Source organism: Pituophis catenifer, unplaced genomic scaffold (assembly GCF_029215685.1).
Source record: "Pituophis catenifer annectens isolate HBS135680 unplaced genomic scaffold, rPitCat1.0.hap2 SCAF_2, whole genome shotgun sequence".
NCBI classification, from domain to species: Eukaryota; Metazoa; Chordata; class Lepidosauria; order Squamata; family Colubridae; genus Pituophis; species Pituophis catenifer.
In genome coordinates, this window is record NW_027256882.1 from 169769680 (window position 1) to 169784995 (window position 15316).

At 41.5% G+C, this 15316-nt stretch overlaps 1 protein-coding gene across 3 annotated transcripts in view; it reads right to left on the reverse strand.

Annotated features, from left to right (window-relative positions):
- Positions 1 to 15316, reverse strand: part of HDAC7 (histone deacetylase 7) — a 236173-nt gene that overhangs the window by 143805 nt on the left and 77052 nt on the right. For 2 of the 3 annotated variants that reach the window (XM_070938018.1, XM_070938020.1), the window contains exon 1: positions 423 to 685. In XM_070938018.1, coding sequence (XP_070794119.1) covers positions 423 to 597 — 175 coding nt within the window. In that variant the 5' untranslated portion in view covers positions 598 to 685. Of the gene's footprint in view, positions 1 to 422; positions 686 to 15316 lie in introns of those variants that run through there. The other variant, XM_070938019.1, reaches the window with a different exon arrangement.

The window sequence follows — 15316 nt, forward strand, 5'->3', positions numbered from 1 at the left end:
AGTGAAGTCCCACCGAACTGAAAAGCGATTCCTGCGGGTTCCAGAAAACGCGCAAGTTGTTGGGGCGGGGGGGACGGGACTTCAGCCTTCGGTCTCTAACCAGCCCAACGGGGCTTCCACCCACCTACCTACCCCCGCCCCACTCCGCTTTTCTAGGCTGCTTTGCTTTCTGAGCCGTTTCGAGGCCTTGCCCCGTTCCCGTCCTCGGAGAAAGAAAAACTCAATCCCACCACCACCCCTTTTTCCTGGGCGAGTCACGAGGCGCAGGAAAGGCAGGAAAGGGGAGCCCCCTCCCCGAACCCTTCCTCCCCCCGCCCCCGTTTGGGCTCAGTCTTTTCTTTTCTTTTCGTTTCCCTTCGCAGCGGGTTGCTGTCATCGTTCCCCCAAGGAGGGATCCGCCGCCGGCTCGAGTCGGCTCTTACCTTGGCTAGAGGCGCCGCTCTTCTCGGCCAGGCTCACGCCCTTCTCCTCTGCCGTTCGCCCTTTAATTCCATCTGGGGAGGAGAAAAGAGAATCGGAGTCGTGAGCGCCGGAGGAGCTGCTACCGCTGTTGCTCGTTTTAGCGGCGGTGCCCAACGCTGGGTGCAGTCCTGGCATGGGTGGACCCTCCTCCCAGCTGCTGCCTCCCCTCGGGTGGGGAGCGCGCAGGAGAGATCCGTTAAGCTTCTTTGCTGGGTTCACACGCCACGGGTCAAGAAGGGCAGCGAGCCATGATTTGGGGGGGGGGGGGCAATCCTCCTGGCGGGCGCTAGAGATCAGCGGCGAGGCTCGGCAATCCCTGCCAGCTCCATCACTCAAGAAGCAACAGCCGCTAACGCCACTCCAGGCGGATCCACCTGCGCCCGGCCCCCGCGTCGTTTCTCCTCCCCACCCGCGCAGCCGATCGGAACCAAGGCGCCGGAGGAGGACCGCGCGAACAGGGAACAACAGAAAAGGAAATGAAGAAAAAGCAGAGGAAGGAGGAGGAAAAAAAAAAAAGAGGAGGAGGAAAAAAATAGAAAGAAAGGAACCCGCACTGAGCAGGGGGGAGAAAGTTGCATTGTTTGCCGAGGGCGCTCGCGATTGGCCCAACCTCGACCAATGGCAGGGCCCTCGGAAAGTTTGCTGTTCAAGTGCTCCATCTGGCGCTCGGGAGCGAAGCGCCCGCCTCCTTCCCAAACGTGAGAGTCAAAAGGACGCCGATCTAATTCAACCGAATTCAAGCGCTACTTTCACAACCCGAGTTTAACTTTTGCGGGAAATGTGGGAACGCGCCCCGCGATTGGCGACGACTCTGTTCGAAGCGCTTTGGCAGCTTTTTTTTTTTTTTTTTTTCCCAGATACGGAAAGAGGATAGTTTCTAAAGCTGCTCTCGCGGTTACTTCGAGGTAATGGGCAGGGAGTTAAGATTTTAAAGTGCAAGATCAGGTATGATATTCTGTGGCCTAAAAAGCAAGGCCGGGAAGTTCGGCAGGCTTTGCTCACAAGGCTTGAAATACAACATGGTGTGGACAGTAGTCTGAATTGAAGCTCGCTCAGGGTCTGCCGACCAAGAGAGTTGTGATTAAAGGCCTGATAATTTTAATCAGAATTTATTCAGAACCTTCCCATTGATATGACTTGGAATATGTTGCTTACAGGTAGACCGCGTTCAATCACCATTTCCAGTAATGACCGTTTACAGTTACAATGAGGAAAAAGTAACTTTTCCTCATATTTATGACCTGTAAAGCAAAGGAAAGCTGCAGTAAGATGGTAAGCAAGTTTCACTTTAGCAACAACCACTTCGTTTAAAAACCGAGTTGCCAGACCCAATTCTGGTTGTTAAACGAGGACTGCTTGTATTATTATTTTTAAAAATGGATGGTCCATATTCCTGCACTGCAGGAATAATAATGAATTCTTAAGTTTTAATTCTCCTTTAGAATCAAACCAAACACAAGTCTAGAGAGTGCTGAGATACACTGTTTTTTTAATTTAATTTTTAACTACCATCTCTTATTAAATGTTAGGAAAGAGCCTGCAGTTTACTGGGAAGGGCATTCTAAATTCAATTTGTACAATTGAAGTGATACAATTTTTGTACCACTGTACCCTTTGGTACACAATGACTGGTAGAAAGAACTATTTCAATAGATATGGTGAACCGAGATCAGAGTTCATACTAAGAGATGCTGTAATGAAGATTTGTTGAATAAACTATAATTTGATGCATTTATATCTCACTAAGGCATAATGTGGGTCATGTTGGTTTTACAGTACTGGTAGTTAAAAGTATTGTATGAACCCAATTTATGTATGAAAACCATAGTTTAGTGCAGGGATCACCAACCTTTCTGACCTCAGGGACCACTAAATTCATAACTTTAAATCCCGCAGACCACTAATATGATCTGCCTAATGACTGGCTAGATGGGCATGTGACTGGGTGGGCATGGCCAACTCGATGTCACTCGTGTTGAGGGGCACCTCACTGGCCACTACTCGCCCCTCCCCTCCTCGCCTGCCCACCTGGACTCCTTAGGGCCCCAACAGGAAGCAGTTGTTGGAGCTAAGCAGCCACCATGAGAAAGAGTTGGCAAAACAGATTACTCAGTTCAAATTGGATCTGGCCGAGAAGGAGGCTCAGCAGAAGCATCTCACTGAGGACTACGAGCATAGGCTTTCCAAGCAGAGGGAAGACCTGAGGGAGTGCAAGGCCAGGTACTGGTGCCTGGTGGTTCAGCAGGCTGAGATGGTCAGCCAATTCCAGGCCATGAGGCAGTTCCACTGGAACAAGGGCCTCCGGCTCTTCACCACCAGCAGCACTTTCCTCCAGCCTTCGCCCAAAGCCCTGTACCAGGAGGCTGAAGCAGACCCCGAGTTGGAATTTCTGCCCCCCTCCAACCTACACAAACAGGCCCCTGAACGGGGGAGACTCTGCAGCAGCACAAACGCTCATTGTACCTATCCAGCCCAGGGGCCATAGTTCGAGGACCTTTGATTTAGTGCAATATAAAACATGCAAATAATTTTTCTGCGGACCACCAAAATTTTCTTGTGGACCACCAGTGGTCCAAGGACCACCAGTTGGTGACCGCTGGTTTAGTGGGTTGTGTAAATTCAGACAATACTTAGCAAAGCAAAAAGTTGAGTTTGGGGAAATAGAGTCTTTCTACTAAATGAAGTCAATCATGTAACACTTCAGGTAGTCCCCAACTTAAGACCACAATTGAGCCCAAAATGTATGTTGCTAAGTGAGAAATTTGTTAAGTGAGTTCTGTCCCGTTTTACAACTTTTCTTCACTCAACACTTTTGTTAAGTGAATCACTGCAGTTGTCAAATTAGTAACATGGTTGTTAAGAGAAACTGGTTTCCCCATTGACTTTGTCAGAAGGTTGCAAAACGGGATTGATCATGTGACCCCAGGACACTGCAAATGTCACAAATATGAGTCAATTGTCAAGCATCTCAATGTAAATCAAGGGACCATGGGGGATGCTGCAACAGTCATAAGTGTGAAAAACGGTCATAAGTCGCTTTTTTCAGTGCTGTTCTAACTTTGAATGATCACTAAGTGAACTGTTTTAAGTGGAGGAAAACCTCTATCCTAAAAGCTTGCAGGAAATGTGCATGTATCAAACCTTTGAAAAGTAGCATTTGTTACTGATTTTGTCTCATGTGAGATCTTTACCAGACGAGACAGTTTCCCTTCTATTTTCTTCTATTTCTTTCTTCTGTAGTATAATTGTATTTAAACGTTGTCATAAAACAGTGAATTTGTAAATTGAAATTTATCTTATCAGTAAAAATTGAATTTATCTTGTTCCCTGGAATCTCAAGAAGAAAATCAATCTGGTAGATAGATAAAATTTTAGTTCAGCTAAATGCCAAGTCTATGATTTGGCTTACATCTGGTACAACTTATGACCACAATTGAGCCCAAAAGTTCTGTTGTTAAGTGAGACATTTGTCAAGTGACTATTGTCCCATTTTAAGACCTTTCTTGCCACAGTTGTTAAGTGAATCACTGCAGTGGTTAAGTTAGCAAGACAGTTCTTAAGTGAATCTGGCTTCCCCATTGATTTTGCTTTGTCAAAAGGTGGCAAAATCGCATGACCTTGGGACACAGCAATGGTCATAAGTATGAGTCAGTTGCCAAGCATGTGAATCTTGATCACATGATCATGGGGCTGTTGCAAAAGTCGCATCTGTGAAAAATGGCCATAAGTCACTTTTTTCAGTGCTGTTGTAATTTTGAATGGTCACTAAATGAACTGCTGTAAGTCGAGGACTACCTGTACTAAGTGATAATTCTCTTCATTATGATTTGTTTATACACCATATTAAACTAATACTTTAGTGAAGCAGTTTGATTTGCCCATCAGTTTAGGCCAACACCAATTAACACTACATTAATGCTTCAGCATGATGTAGGAACTTAAAATTGTATTTACATGATACAGATTTATCAATCACAAGTACTAGTCAGCTTATATGGGACTATTGCACGTGAAAAACTCCAAAAGTTGTGAGTTAACTGGATAACCCATGGCAAGAATAATGAAGCTGTAAAGAGTTGGCCTTCTATTCCATTAGGATAAGAATTAATATCAATCAATTGCAATCAACTGCTATGTTTAAAGGCACGTAAAGAAACCGTAAAAGTGAGATCTTTCCATCCTCGTTTCAGTGCTGGGGAGTCAACCAGAGAAACCAATTGCTTTAAGTAAGGGAAGAAATCAGCATTGGATCATTGTTTGGGTCTGCAGGGGCTCAGATCTCTCGCTCACGGAATTGAACCAATCACATGGGGGATAGTATTGAAATCATCATCCCTCCAACCTTACAGGCTCTGAGCGTAACATTCCCTAACTTGGTATATTGTAGATTTCAAAAGCCAAATCTCCTCTGAGCCTGTATTACAATTTCCTCAAACCCCAGCCATTTTGTGCAATGCATCTGAAATGCTTCAGGTTCAGGAAGGATTTGCTACAGCCTTTCTTTGTTGCTCTCAGAAAAAGTGAGAGCGACAACAGAGAGAGGTTGGTGGGTTAAGGAACCAGGTAGGAAAAAAATTCCTACTGTAGCATTTTGCCTTGAGAATGACTTGCTGAGCCTCTATTGCAAGACTATAAACGAAGCTGAAACGTGTTTAAACAAATAAACACATTTCTTCATCGCTCTTTAAGTTACATGAAATATCTCTACATTTTCATTTAGCAAGAAGTTTGGTGAGCTATGTTTATCTGAACTATTTTTATGTTGTTCCTTCCCCCCCCGCCCCCCAAATCCTCTCTTTCTGCCACCCTCTCTCTTTCTTTCAATCGAATAACTGGATGATTTTGCTGCAGGAATAACTACAGCTGAATATGAATGTTTAATTCATATAATATGGTTTTGCTTCACATGCTGTGAACTCAAGCACTATGGCTTATGGCCTAATGTCAGACAATTGTGGTTTAAACCGTGTCTGAGCAAACAATGGCTGAATTCACACACCATGAAAATTCCTGTTAGTTTCATTTTCTTGAAAAAGCCATTGTGTTCCAGCCTATTCATAACAGTAAACCATTAACCATCATACACAAACCACACTGGCCGGGTTCACAGAGTTTGGTAAACTAAAACCACACGAATGATATTATCCTACAGTGCATACAAATCCATTCTTATTTTGGGGGAGAATATGGATCAGGAAATTGAAGGCCATGGAATCAGAAGGAAGGTTTCAAAATCACATAGGATGTTAAGCAGTAAGATTTCACTGTCTCTGTTAATTCTTCCCAAATAAAGAATCCATGTACGCTTTGTTTCATTACTGTCATTTCCTGTACCCAACCTCCAAGGGAATCAGTCACTAGCGACACTTCCTTTCAAGTGGTCACCTCACTGACATTTGCTCTGACCTACTCATCAAAACTGAAACGAAAGCTACACATCAGCGAAAGAATCATAAAATTAGCACAGGAGGTTCTCACACTGCTATTTATACTCCTGGAGAAAAACATGGCGTGCAAAGACAGCTTGATTGGAATATCCCAGTCAGAGTAGAATTACACATCAAGGATGTGATTAACAGGGGGAAAAAAACATTCCAGGAAAAAAGGATATATTTAAAAAAAAAAAAAAAACACCTCAGGATGTTAAAATAAAAAGCAAGGATAGCATAATCAAGGTTAAAGGGCTGCTTTTCATAGTTAAAGTCCCCGTTCAAGGCTCTAGCTCCTAGATTAGCAAAACAAATTGAGAAATGCTCAATTTGACTGCATCTGCAACTGGACCAACAATACAAGCATAAAAGGCTTCTTCTATGATACTTTAATTTGGATGGCAGCAGAGAAAAGAATAGTTATTTCTGTCTCAGCACCATTTCTGCCCCCAAAAGTCCTAAAATGGTTTTTGTCCTGTAAAAGAAACTGCCATTTAATTCTTCCTAGAGCAAGTAATAACCTGGAGAAGGACTTCTGTAGAGAAAAGACATCAACTTTCTCCCTCGATCCACTTCCGTCAGCCATTAATGTATGAAACCTATAATCTACTCTATTCCTAATCTGAAATGGAATTTACTAATTAGGATTACTTTAAAGGTATTGCCTTCTAATCTAGATCAGTTCTTGGTGATTTACAGGTTCAGATCCATGCAGGTTTCATGGTATGGCACAATAGCTTGTCATCTCTTTCCACATCACCTGTTTCGCTTTCCAATCTAGCCTAAGCCCTGCGTATTTCCACAGGGCTTCCCATGCAAATACTAACAAGGCAATATCCCTGTTTTGTTATCTAGATCAGTCCAGGTGAGCCAGATTATTTTTTTAAAAAAAAAGATATATAGCAAAAAAATATATATGCTATATATATTTGCTAATATATATAGCAAAAAAAAAAAAAAGTACAAATCCTCATCAGAGTTAAAATCCCCCCAAACTTCTACTTTAAAAGGAAAATAAATGCATCAATTTCTAAATGGACATTTAACCAAATTAATAGGTGACAGCTGTATCTTCAAACCTCTTTTGTGTTTAATGATCAGGAAATAGGGATAAAGCACAAAGGCTTTACATTCTACTTACAAGCTGCCTGTTAATCATAGTTAAATGGTCCTACCTTGGTCTCTAATGAAATTCATGTCATTGAGCCATGGTGGTGCAGTGGTTAGAGTGCAGTACTGCAGGCTACTTCTGCTGACTGCTGGCTGACTGCAATTTGGCAGTTCAAATCTCACCAGGCTCAAGGTTGACTCAGCCTTCCATCCTTCCGAGCTGGGTAAAATGAGGACCCAAATTGTTGGGGACAATATGGTGACTCTGTAAACTTAGAGGGGGCTGTAAAGCGGTATATAAGTCTAAGTGCTAGTGCTATTTCAGTTTCATACAACCATATCTACTTCACCCTCCTGTCTCTCATAAAACTGTGTAAGGCATCTGTGACATTGATAAGACTTTCCACCTTCATCACAGAACAAAGAAGAGGTGGGAGAAGCAGTGAAGCTGACAAAGAGTAACAACTACTCATGGTAAAGAAAAACAAACATCAATGTATCTTATGTGTGTAGATTAAATAGCAAGCAAGAATACAAAAGGTGTTTTGGCCTTAATTACATTTATGAAGAACAGTATTCTTCCAAAAAAAAAAGTCATTTGTTAGAAACAGTCTATTTTTACCTTCCTTCATCAACTTCCACCAAGCTGACTTCATAATAATTCAGAAACATCCACAGGAGAGAGGCAGGATAAAAGAAAAACAAGATGACAGTCATGATTGAAATCCTACCTCTTTTTGTATGTTTGTGGCCGGTTAAAAAGTGGGTGGAGCTTCAATCATGTGGTCACAGCTGTTCCTAGTTTCAGGTTACCATCTGAAACAAATTATACTTCCATTTCCCAGTAAGTATGCTCAGGAAAATAACAGCCAAAATGTATCACTATTTTAAGAACAATAGAAAATCTCTTGCAATTATCATTCTAGTTATAAACAATAAAAAAAGAACCCAGGTACACAGAATTTATTGAGTTACTATTGTCATCCTGATTCACTGTTTATTTAGATTTGGACTTTTCAAAGCTTAGAACCTTTATCCAAGTTTCCTGATTGTGCCAAAATAATAAAAAAAAAGAACTTTTTCACTGGCAAGCTTTAATACACTGCCATTTAGGATACTAAAAGGGTATTCCAGAAGCCAAAAGATTTTGCCAGTCCAAGTTTGGATACAGGAAATGTATACTGTTGAATCCATTAAACATTGCATTGTTAGAAACTTGCATAGCCCCTTCTTTGTGTGCTTATTCCAACATAAATCCTTCTAAATTCGGCAGCATTTTCTTGTAGCAAACATGCTTCAGATTATATTCTTAGTGAATTAGTCTCCTGTTTTATGTATAATGTACTCATAGATCCTACTTTATAAGGTTTTCAAAGGAGGAACATTGTTCCAGCAAGCGTTTGGCCCTTAGGTTAGGTGAATGGTGCTTTTGATACAGTAGCTTTTTTTTTTATTCTTGTGTTCTATTATTTATGTTTTTAATGCTTTTGTATTATGTTGCACTCTATCCAGAGTCCATTAGAGCCAGGGTGGGCCATAGTGAAACTTGTTTTAATGGAAGAAGGGAAGGGGAAATTTAGTAAATCAGAGTAGGTTACAAGGCAATGCAATTAGTGCAAAATTACATCATTTGCTCATGATGTAATTACTGAGACAAACAATTTATATTTCTACCTTGCTAATTACAAATGCAAATAATCCTCATGATATTGCCATGGAGGTGATACAAAGTGCAATGGCATTTAATCCATTGAATGCAATATTTGTTGCATCAAAATCTGGGAAATGGAAGAAATATAAAGGTTAATGTTAAAAAAGGAAAATGTTATTTTTGGTATTTTTCTTCATTCTATTTCGGTTAAAAATGTTATCCGATTGTTTCTCCAATGCAGCTCTTGTATGTGATCATTCTCTACACCACCTCCAAAGCAATAACCTAAAATGATTAGACTGAAATTTGCATCTTCCCAATACAAACCTAAAGCTTCAATTTGAGATATTGGTCTTTCCAGTCTCCAAAAATGCTAGACTACAACTCCAATCGACACTGAAAAGATGAACACCAGATATGAAGGACATCATGTGACTAAGACTTTCTACAGAAATCAGTGACTAAGCTTCCTTGAAAATTCAACTTATTTTTACGGTAGATCCAGGAGAACTTCCACGTCATGCTTTTATTTGTTTACCATCACACTCGTCTTTGTAAACACACAATCCAAAATAGCTTCAAAGAACATTTAGAAAGGGGGAGAAACCAAAGAATATGGCTCTGTAGTTTTGGCCCTATCAATTGAACCTTGCCCCACAGATTGAAACCTGGCCACAAGGGTTAGTAAATTACAAGTATAGTGCAAAAGATTATAGTGGCTTCTCATGAATCTAGCCCTAAAGCGAGTCCCACTGAGTTCAAGAGACGTATCCCTCCATTAACACAGAGACGTTTGCAGCTTATAAATAAATAAAGAAGCATGCAACTCTACAAATCTGGATCCCATTAAGTACTTTTAAACCACACACATTTTAATAGAGGGAAACAGAAGCACATGTTTCACTCCTCCCTACTGCCAAAATAATGAGATAAAAGGGCTTAATCCTGGCAGGGTGATCTCCAACATGGATAATCCAGATGGGCAACTTGCAGATTTTGGTTCTCCCTGCCACCGCCCCTGCCTCCACATATTCTCCAGAAGCTGACTATTCAGATACTTGGAAAACTGCGGCAGAAGAGCTATTGTTCTAGAGAGGGGTCCCTTCCTTCCCCAGCCATACCACAGAGGCAAAGGAAACTTGTCCCCTCTGCGAAGTACAAAATATATAAATCTTCCATTCGTCCTTCAATATTGCTATCCTCCTTTGTATTTTGTCAAACTGTAAATTCAGCCATGCCTCTCCCCCCCCCCTTCACCACTTCCCAAGACCTCTTTTCTCTTGTCTGCCCTTTTGCCCCTATTTGGAAACAAATGTGAAAGAAAACGTTTTTTATCTGGTCTGCCGCCTCAAGGCTGTCCATGAGTTTTATAGTCTTTGATCTTTGAGTTTGAATTTTGCAAGGATGGCCATTCGTCTCTTGAAAAATGAACTTGCCTTTGGAATGGGGAAAGGCTGTGGGTTGCCAACAGGGGTGATGGAGGGAGAAAAAAACAGGGGAGTCAGTGAGGTTAGCACTTGCTCCCAAAGAGGCATCTCATATTGACGGCTTAGACACTCCGGTTAGAAACAGCAGTGGAAAAATACCATTGGCTACAGTTTCTCATTCTAGAGTCTAGGCCAAGTGGTTCCCAATTTTGGCAACTTTACGAGTGGACATGGCTGGCTGGGGAATTCTGGGAGTTGACGTCCATGCATCTTAAAGCTGCCAAGATTGGGCATCCCTGTTCTAGACCACATTAAGCCATAACTATATTTACAAAGCAGAATAGTGGAATCGCACGTCAGACTAAGCTACAATTACTTTTAATGTTGGTTGAACAAGCGGTAAATCCCACTTCGCTATAGTGTGACAGTCATAAAGCACAGGTGCCACAAGAGCTCAATACACACAATGTTTTCTTAAAAGCAAAAATGGTTTTAGTCAACTCAAGGCAGTGAATATACTGAACTGAATACTCCTGCCTTCTATTTTCCCCACAACAATAATCCCATAAAGTGGGTTCATCTGAGAGACCCTGATTGGTCCAAAGTCACCCAGCCAGCTTGCAGGATGCCTAGAACCCACAGTTTCCTGGTTTCTAAGTAGCAGCTTCATCATCACATCAAGTTGGTTTTCTTGCATGGGGTGGCCATCAATCCCCAGTCACAAAACATAGCCAGGCATCATGTATTTGAAGAGCTGCCTGGTTTAAAAATGAAGTGCCATATTCAAGAAGACCAGGGAAACCTTTGAAGTTGCCAATTAATGTTTGGATGGGGAGTGAGTGGCAAGTCTACCAATTTGCTCAACTTTGGGGCGGTGAATCTGGGCTAATTACTTACATGCTTACAAGTATCCATTCAGGAATTATTAGCCTATTCAAATTTTATGTTAACCCATGCCATGTCCTTCCTCTGATTTTTACAGATGTGGTTGTGGACACTTTACTCAGAGCATATCAATTTGCAAATTTGAGAGCAAATCCCTTCCTCTTCTGAACATGCAACAGGCTTTTGACAAATGCATAGGTTTCCTCTGCAAACAATTTTGATGCAAAGGAGCTCAAAACCACTGCACAGTCCCAGTATAAATAGCAAACAAAAAACAAAAAAAAAAAAAACCATTCAAAGGATCAGCCTGCCTCTGCCTTTACTATGTAGAACAGCAGCATTCCCAGACTAATGGGTTGGTCTGATTCTACAACATTCAGCATACCCAGCTAGAATGACTGATGACAGGGCAGCAGAGCATCGCCAGGCTGCAGAAGAATATTATTATTATTATTTTTATTATTATTTATTTGATTTGTATACCGCCCTACTCCCGAAGGACTCAGGGCGGTGAACAGCCAAACAATAAAATACATAGATACAAAAAATTTAAAAAACCAGATAAAATCGAATTAAATAGTTTTGGCCCTAACAAATTAAAACATAGAATAACATAGAAAAAGATGGAAATAGTTTCTCTCTGCTCCTGACAGAAGCAGTTAAGATGACTATAGCAATGGAGGCTTTTTAAAATCAATAACAATTGCACTGATTGGCAGCAGCTCTATATTTCCAGGCAAGCTGCGCTATGACCTGTAATCCTTCCACTTCTGTGAGTGATGCTGTTTATTGGTGCCAGATACAGGTCTGAGATGAAACTGCCCCACCAAGCCAAAGCAGCAATGAGCTGCCCAGCTAAATCTTGAAATTGAAAGCAATGCAGCTATCAAGCAAAATACATTTCCTGCTTCCTCTTCTGGGCAAATAGCATGTCTCAATCAGTTCTTACAGCATCTTCTTTCTAACAATTCAGGGAACTATTCTTCCAGCTAATTTAAATACAGGAGAGTTCCCAGACTACTGAATTACACTTCCCTTTTCCAAAGAAGGAACAGCTGTCCAGAAACACAATGACTTTTCCCTGCAAATGGGGCAGATTAGCCAAGAATATGCTTTGCTTGTTGGCTTCTTCTGCAACATCCTCATTATAAGAAGATAACTGAGATGAGAAAAACAAAAATCAGTTGCCAACGGAGAACCTCTGTGGATACCAGCTCTTTTGTGGATACCCTAGAAAAGCTACCTGACTTTTTCATGAACTCCAGAAATGCCCCCTTTTCTATAAATGAGCAAACAGCAATTTAGAGCCCAGGTGTGGCCTTTGAGAGGACAGAAACCAGAACATATCTTCATGTTTGGCGGAGTAACAGTATCTTTATCCCTTCCTTTTCCTACTACCGTGCTTCCCCAAAAATAAGACCCTGTCTTATATTTTTTTAAAACCCTGAAATAAGTGCTTGGCCTTATTGCCATGCACTCAAAAGCCTGATTGGACTTATTATCAGGGGATGTCTTATTTTGGGGGAAACAGGGTAGTAGATAGACACATCCTAGGAACTAGGTCCTCTGCATGGCATCCAGAGGTACCATCTTCTGTTATCACTCCGGGCATCCATAGCCTCAGACTTTCTCATTTATACTATCCAAATAAATACATGGAAAGCTAGCATGCTACAAAGCAAGGAACCTCCTCAAGCATTGCATGTGCAATAAATGATGAGTGGCTACATAGTCATAGAGTACATAGCTTTGTTCAGAAATGTGTCTACATGCCCAGGAAAAAAAGAACAAATTTGATCTGATGTAATTTATGTACAGATATGTGTGTGTGTGTGTGTGTACAACGCTTGCATGTGCATACATACACAAAGCTCATGTAGTGTCTAGAACAGTGATGGCTAACCTTTTTGCCATCACGTGCCAGGAAGGGGGGGGGCAAGGGAGGTTCACACGCACGCATGCCCACACCCATAATTCTATGCGCCCCGCTCCCCGCTCCCCCACCCCGCTCTTGGCATGTGATGGCCCGTTTTTCTTTCCCACCTGGCTCCAGATCCCCTGTAGGCATCTAGGGAGGGCGAAAACAACCTTCCCCACCCCCTCGGAGGCCCGAAACGGCCCATTTCCCAACTTCCAGTTGGACAGGAAGTGATGTTTTTTGCTGTCCCCAGCCTCCAGAGACTCCCAGAGCTAAGCTGGCGTGCCAGGCGACATGGCTCCGCGTGCCGCCTGTGGCACGCATGCCATAGGTTCGCCATCACGGGTCTAGAATATATGATAAAAACTCTTAACAACAACAATAGAAAGGAGCTCGAATAAACATGCAATTAAATGTGCAATCTTGTAATAGCTTTGTTAAGGTAAACTCTTCTCCAAGTGAAGAACGTGCATCTGGAATTGAACGGGAAACACATAAAACGTTGTCTTTTTCTTTTTAAAACTTTTGATATTGATGAGAATGGGCTGGGAATTGACTGTGCAGTCTTTCAGCTTGGCAGAAGAAGAATCACAGTATTTAAGGCTTACCCATGAATGGGTTTTAAATTCTGATCTACTGAAAAATGTCTGGGTTGGACTCTTTCTCCTTGATTAGTTAGTTTCCAGCTGTCATGTGGTTTGTTTTTAATACAAAGAAAACATTAAAAAAATAGCAGCTCTTTCCTGTAGACTGAAGTGATGAAGTGGCAAAATCTAAGGATCTTGGTCTCAGTCACATTACTGATCAGTTTTAATGAGCTTCTGGAATGTGATCAAATCCTATGAAGAAAGTTCCCCTATTGAATTCAATTTAAGTCCAAGTAACTATCTCTAGAATTGACATCTTTAAAAATATGAAGCAATTATCACTTTTCATAACAGATTTTAGATGTCCTTATATTATTAAAATTATTTCAAGAATAGTTTTCAGAATAGAAACCTTCCAAGGCAGCTTACACAAAAACCGTAATACACAATACTTCAGTTTCAAAAACCACAATCTAAAACTAAAACATAACTTGCCATTAAAGCCATAATAAGTAAAACAATAGAATGCCACAAATGATTATGTTCAACCAAATGCAGCATCAGCAGTGATGGGAATGGATACTGTATTTTTAAATAAAATAACCCTTTACTAAAATTTTAAAAAGCAGCAATATTTCAACAATAAACCACAATGGCAATTCTGCTTCCTCAAAAGTAAAGGAAAAAGGCTTCAAAAAGACACATGCAACAAAAACCTTATTCAAATCAACCAGCTATTGTGGTCACATCTGCTAGGTATTGTAATTTGAGAACATCGGGATTCCCCATCTTTTATGGACCTGGGGGGGGGGGCAGGTAGGACAAACGATGAAACTTGTGTTGCAATGGACACATTGCTTGCGTTGTATGGAGAGTAAGGAAGATGTCCTTGACAACGATATACAGGAATTGTTACCTAGGCAAAAGGGACTGAAACATGTTTTTTATAAAAAAATCCAAAGATAACATTAGAAAGCAACTCAACTCTGTCAGGTGAGCTAGGCTGAAAAGAGAGTGATTAGCCCCAAAACACCCAGCTTTCATGCCTAAGATGGGACTAGAACAGAGATCAGCTACCTTAAACCCTCAAAGAGCTACAAAGGCCCTAACCAGAAGCCCCTGTTCAATTCTGGAGCCGACCAGAAGTCCAGTTCCCTCACCATAGAGTTTCCTCCTAGAGCGGTGTCCTTTTTCCTCTACCTGTCCTAACCAAGAGCGCTATCAATTATTGAGCTGACTGGAAAACCTGCCCCTTGCCATAGAGTCTCCTCCTGGCCCGCCATGCTTCCCTCCTCCAACTGGAAGCTCATGTCAAATTTGTGGTGCCGACCAGTGACAGGGAGCCACAGCAGAGGGATGAAAGAGCCACATGCGGCTCCAGAGCTGCAGGTTGCTGACCCCTGGACTAGAACATAAAATCTCCTGATTTCTAAGTTAGCACCTTAACCATTAGCCAAACTGACATCTTGTATTCTTATTGCAACATTGCACAAAAGTATATAAGGGGCAAAATTTATATGGTAAAATCACAATGCATATTTCATTATTGTGATAAACCTTCCAGATTCAACAGATAGCTCTGCTGTCCTTGCCTAGAAATGAAACTGTTCCGATGGCTAGGATGAAAAGTAGGGAAGTGGGAAGTATTACAGGTAGTTCTTGACATAGGACAACAATTGAGCCCAAAATTTCTGTTGCTAAAAGAGTTAAGTGAGTTTTGTCCCATTTTACGACCTTTCCTGCCACTTTTGATGAGTGAATCACTGCAGTTGTTAAATTAATAACATGGTTGTAAAGTGAATCTGGCTTCCTCATGAACTCTGCTTGTCAGAAGGTCACAAAAGAGG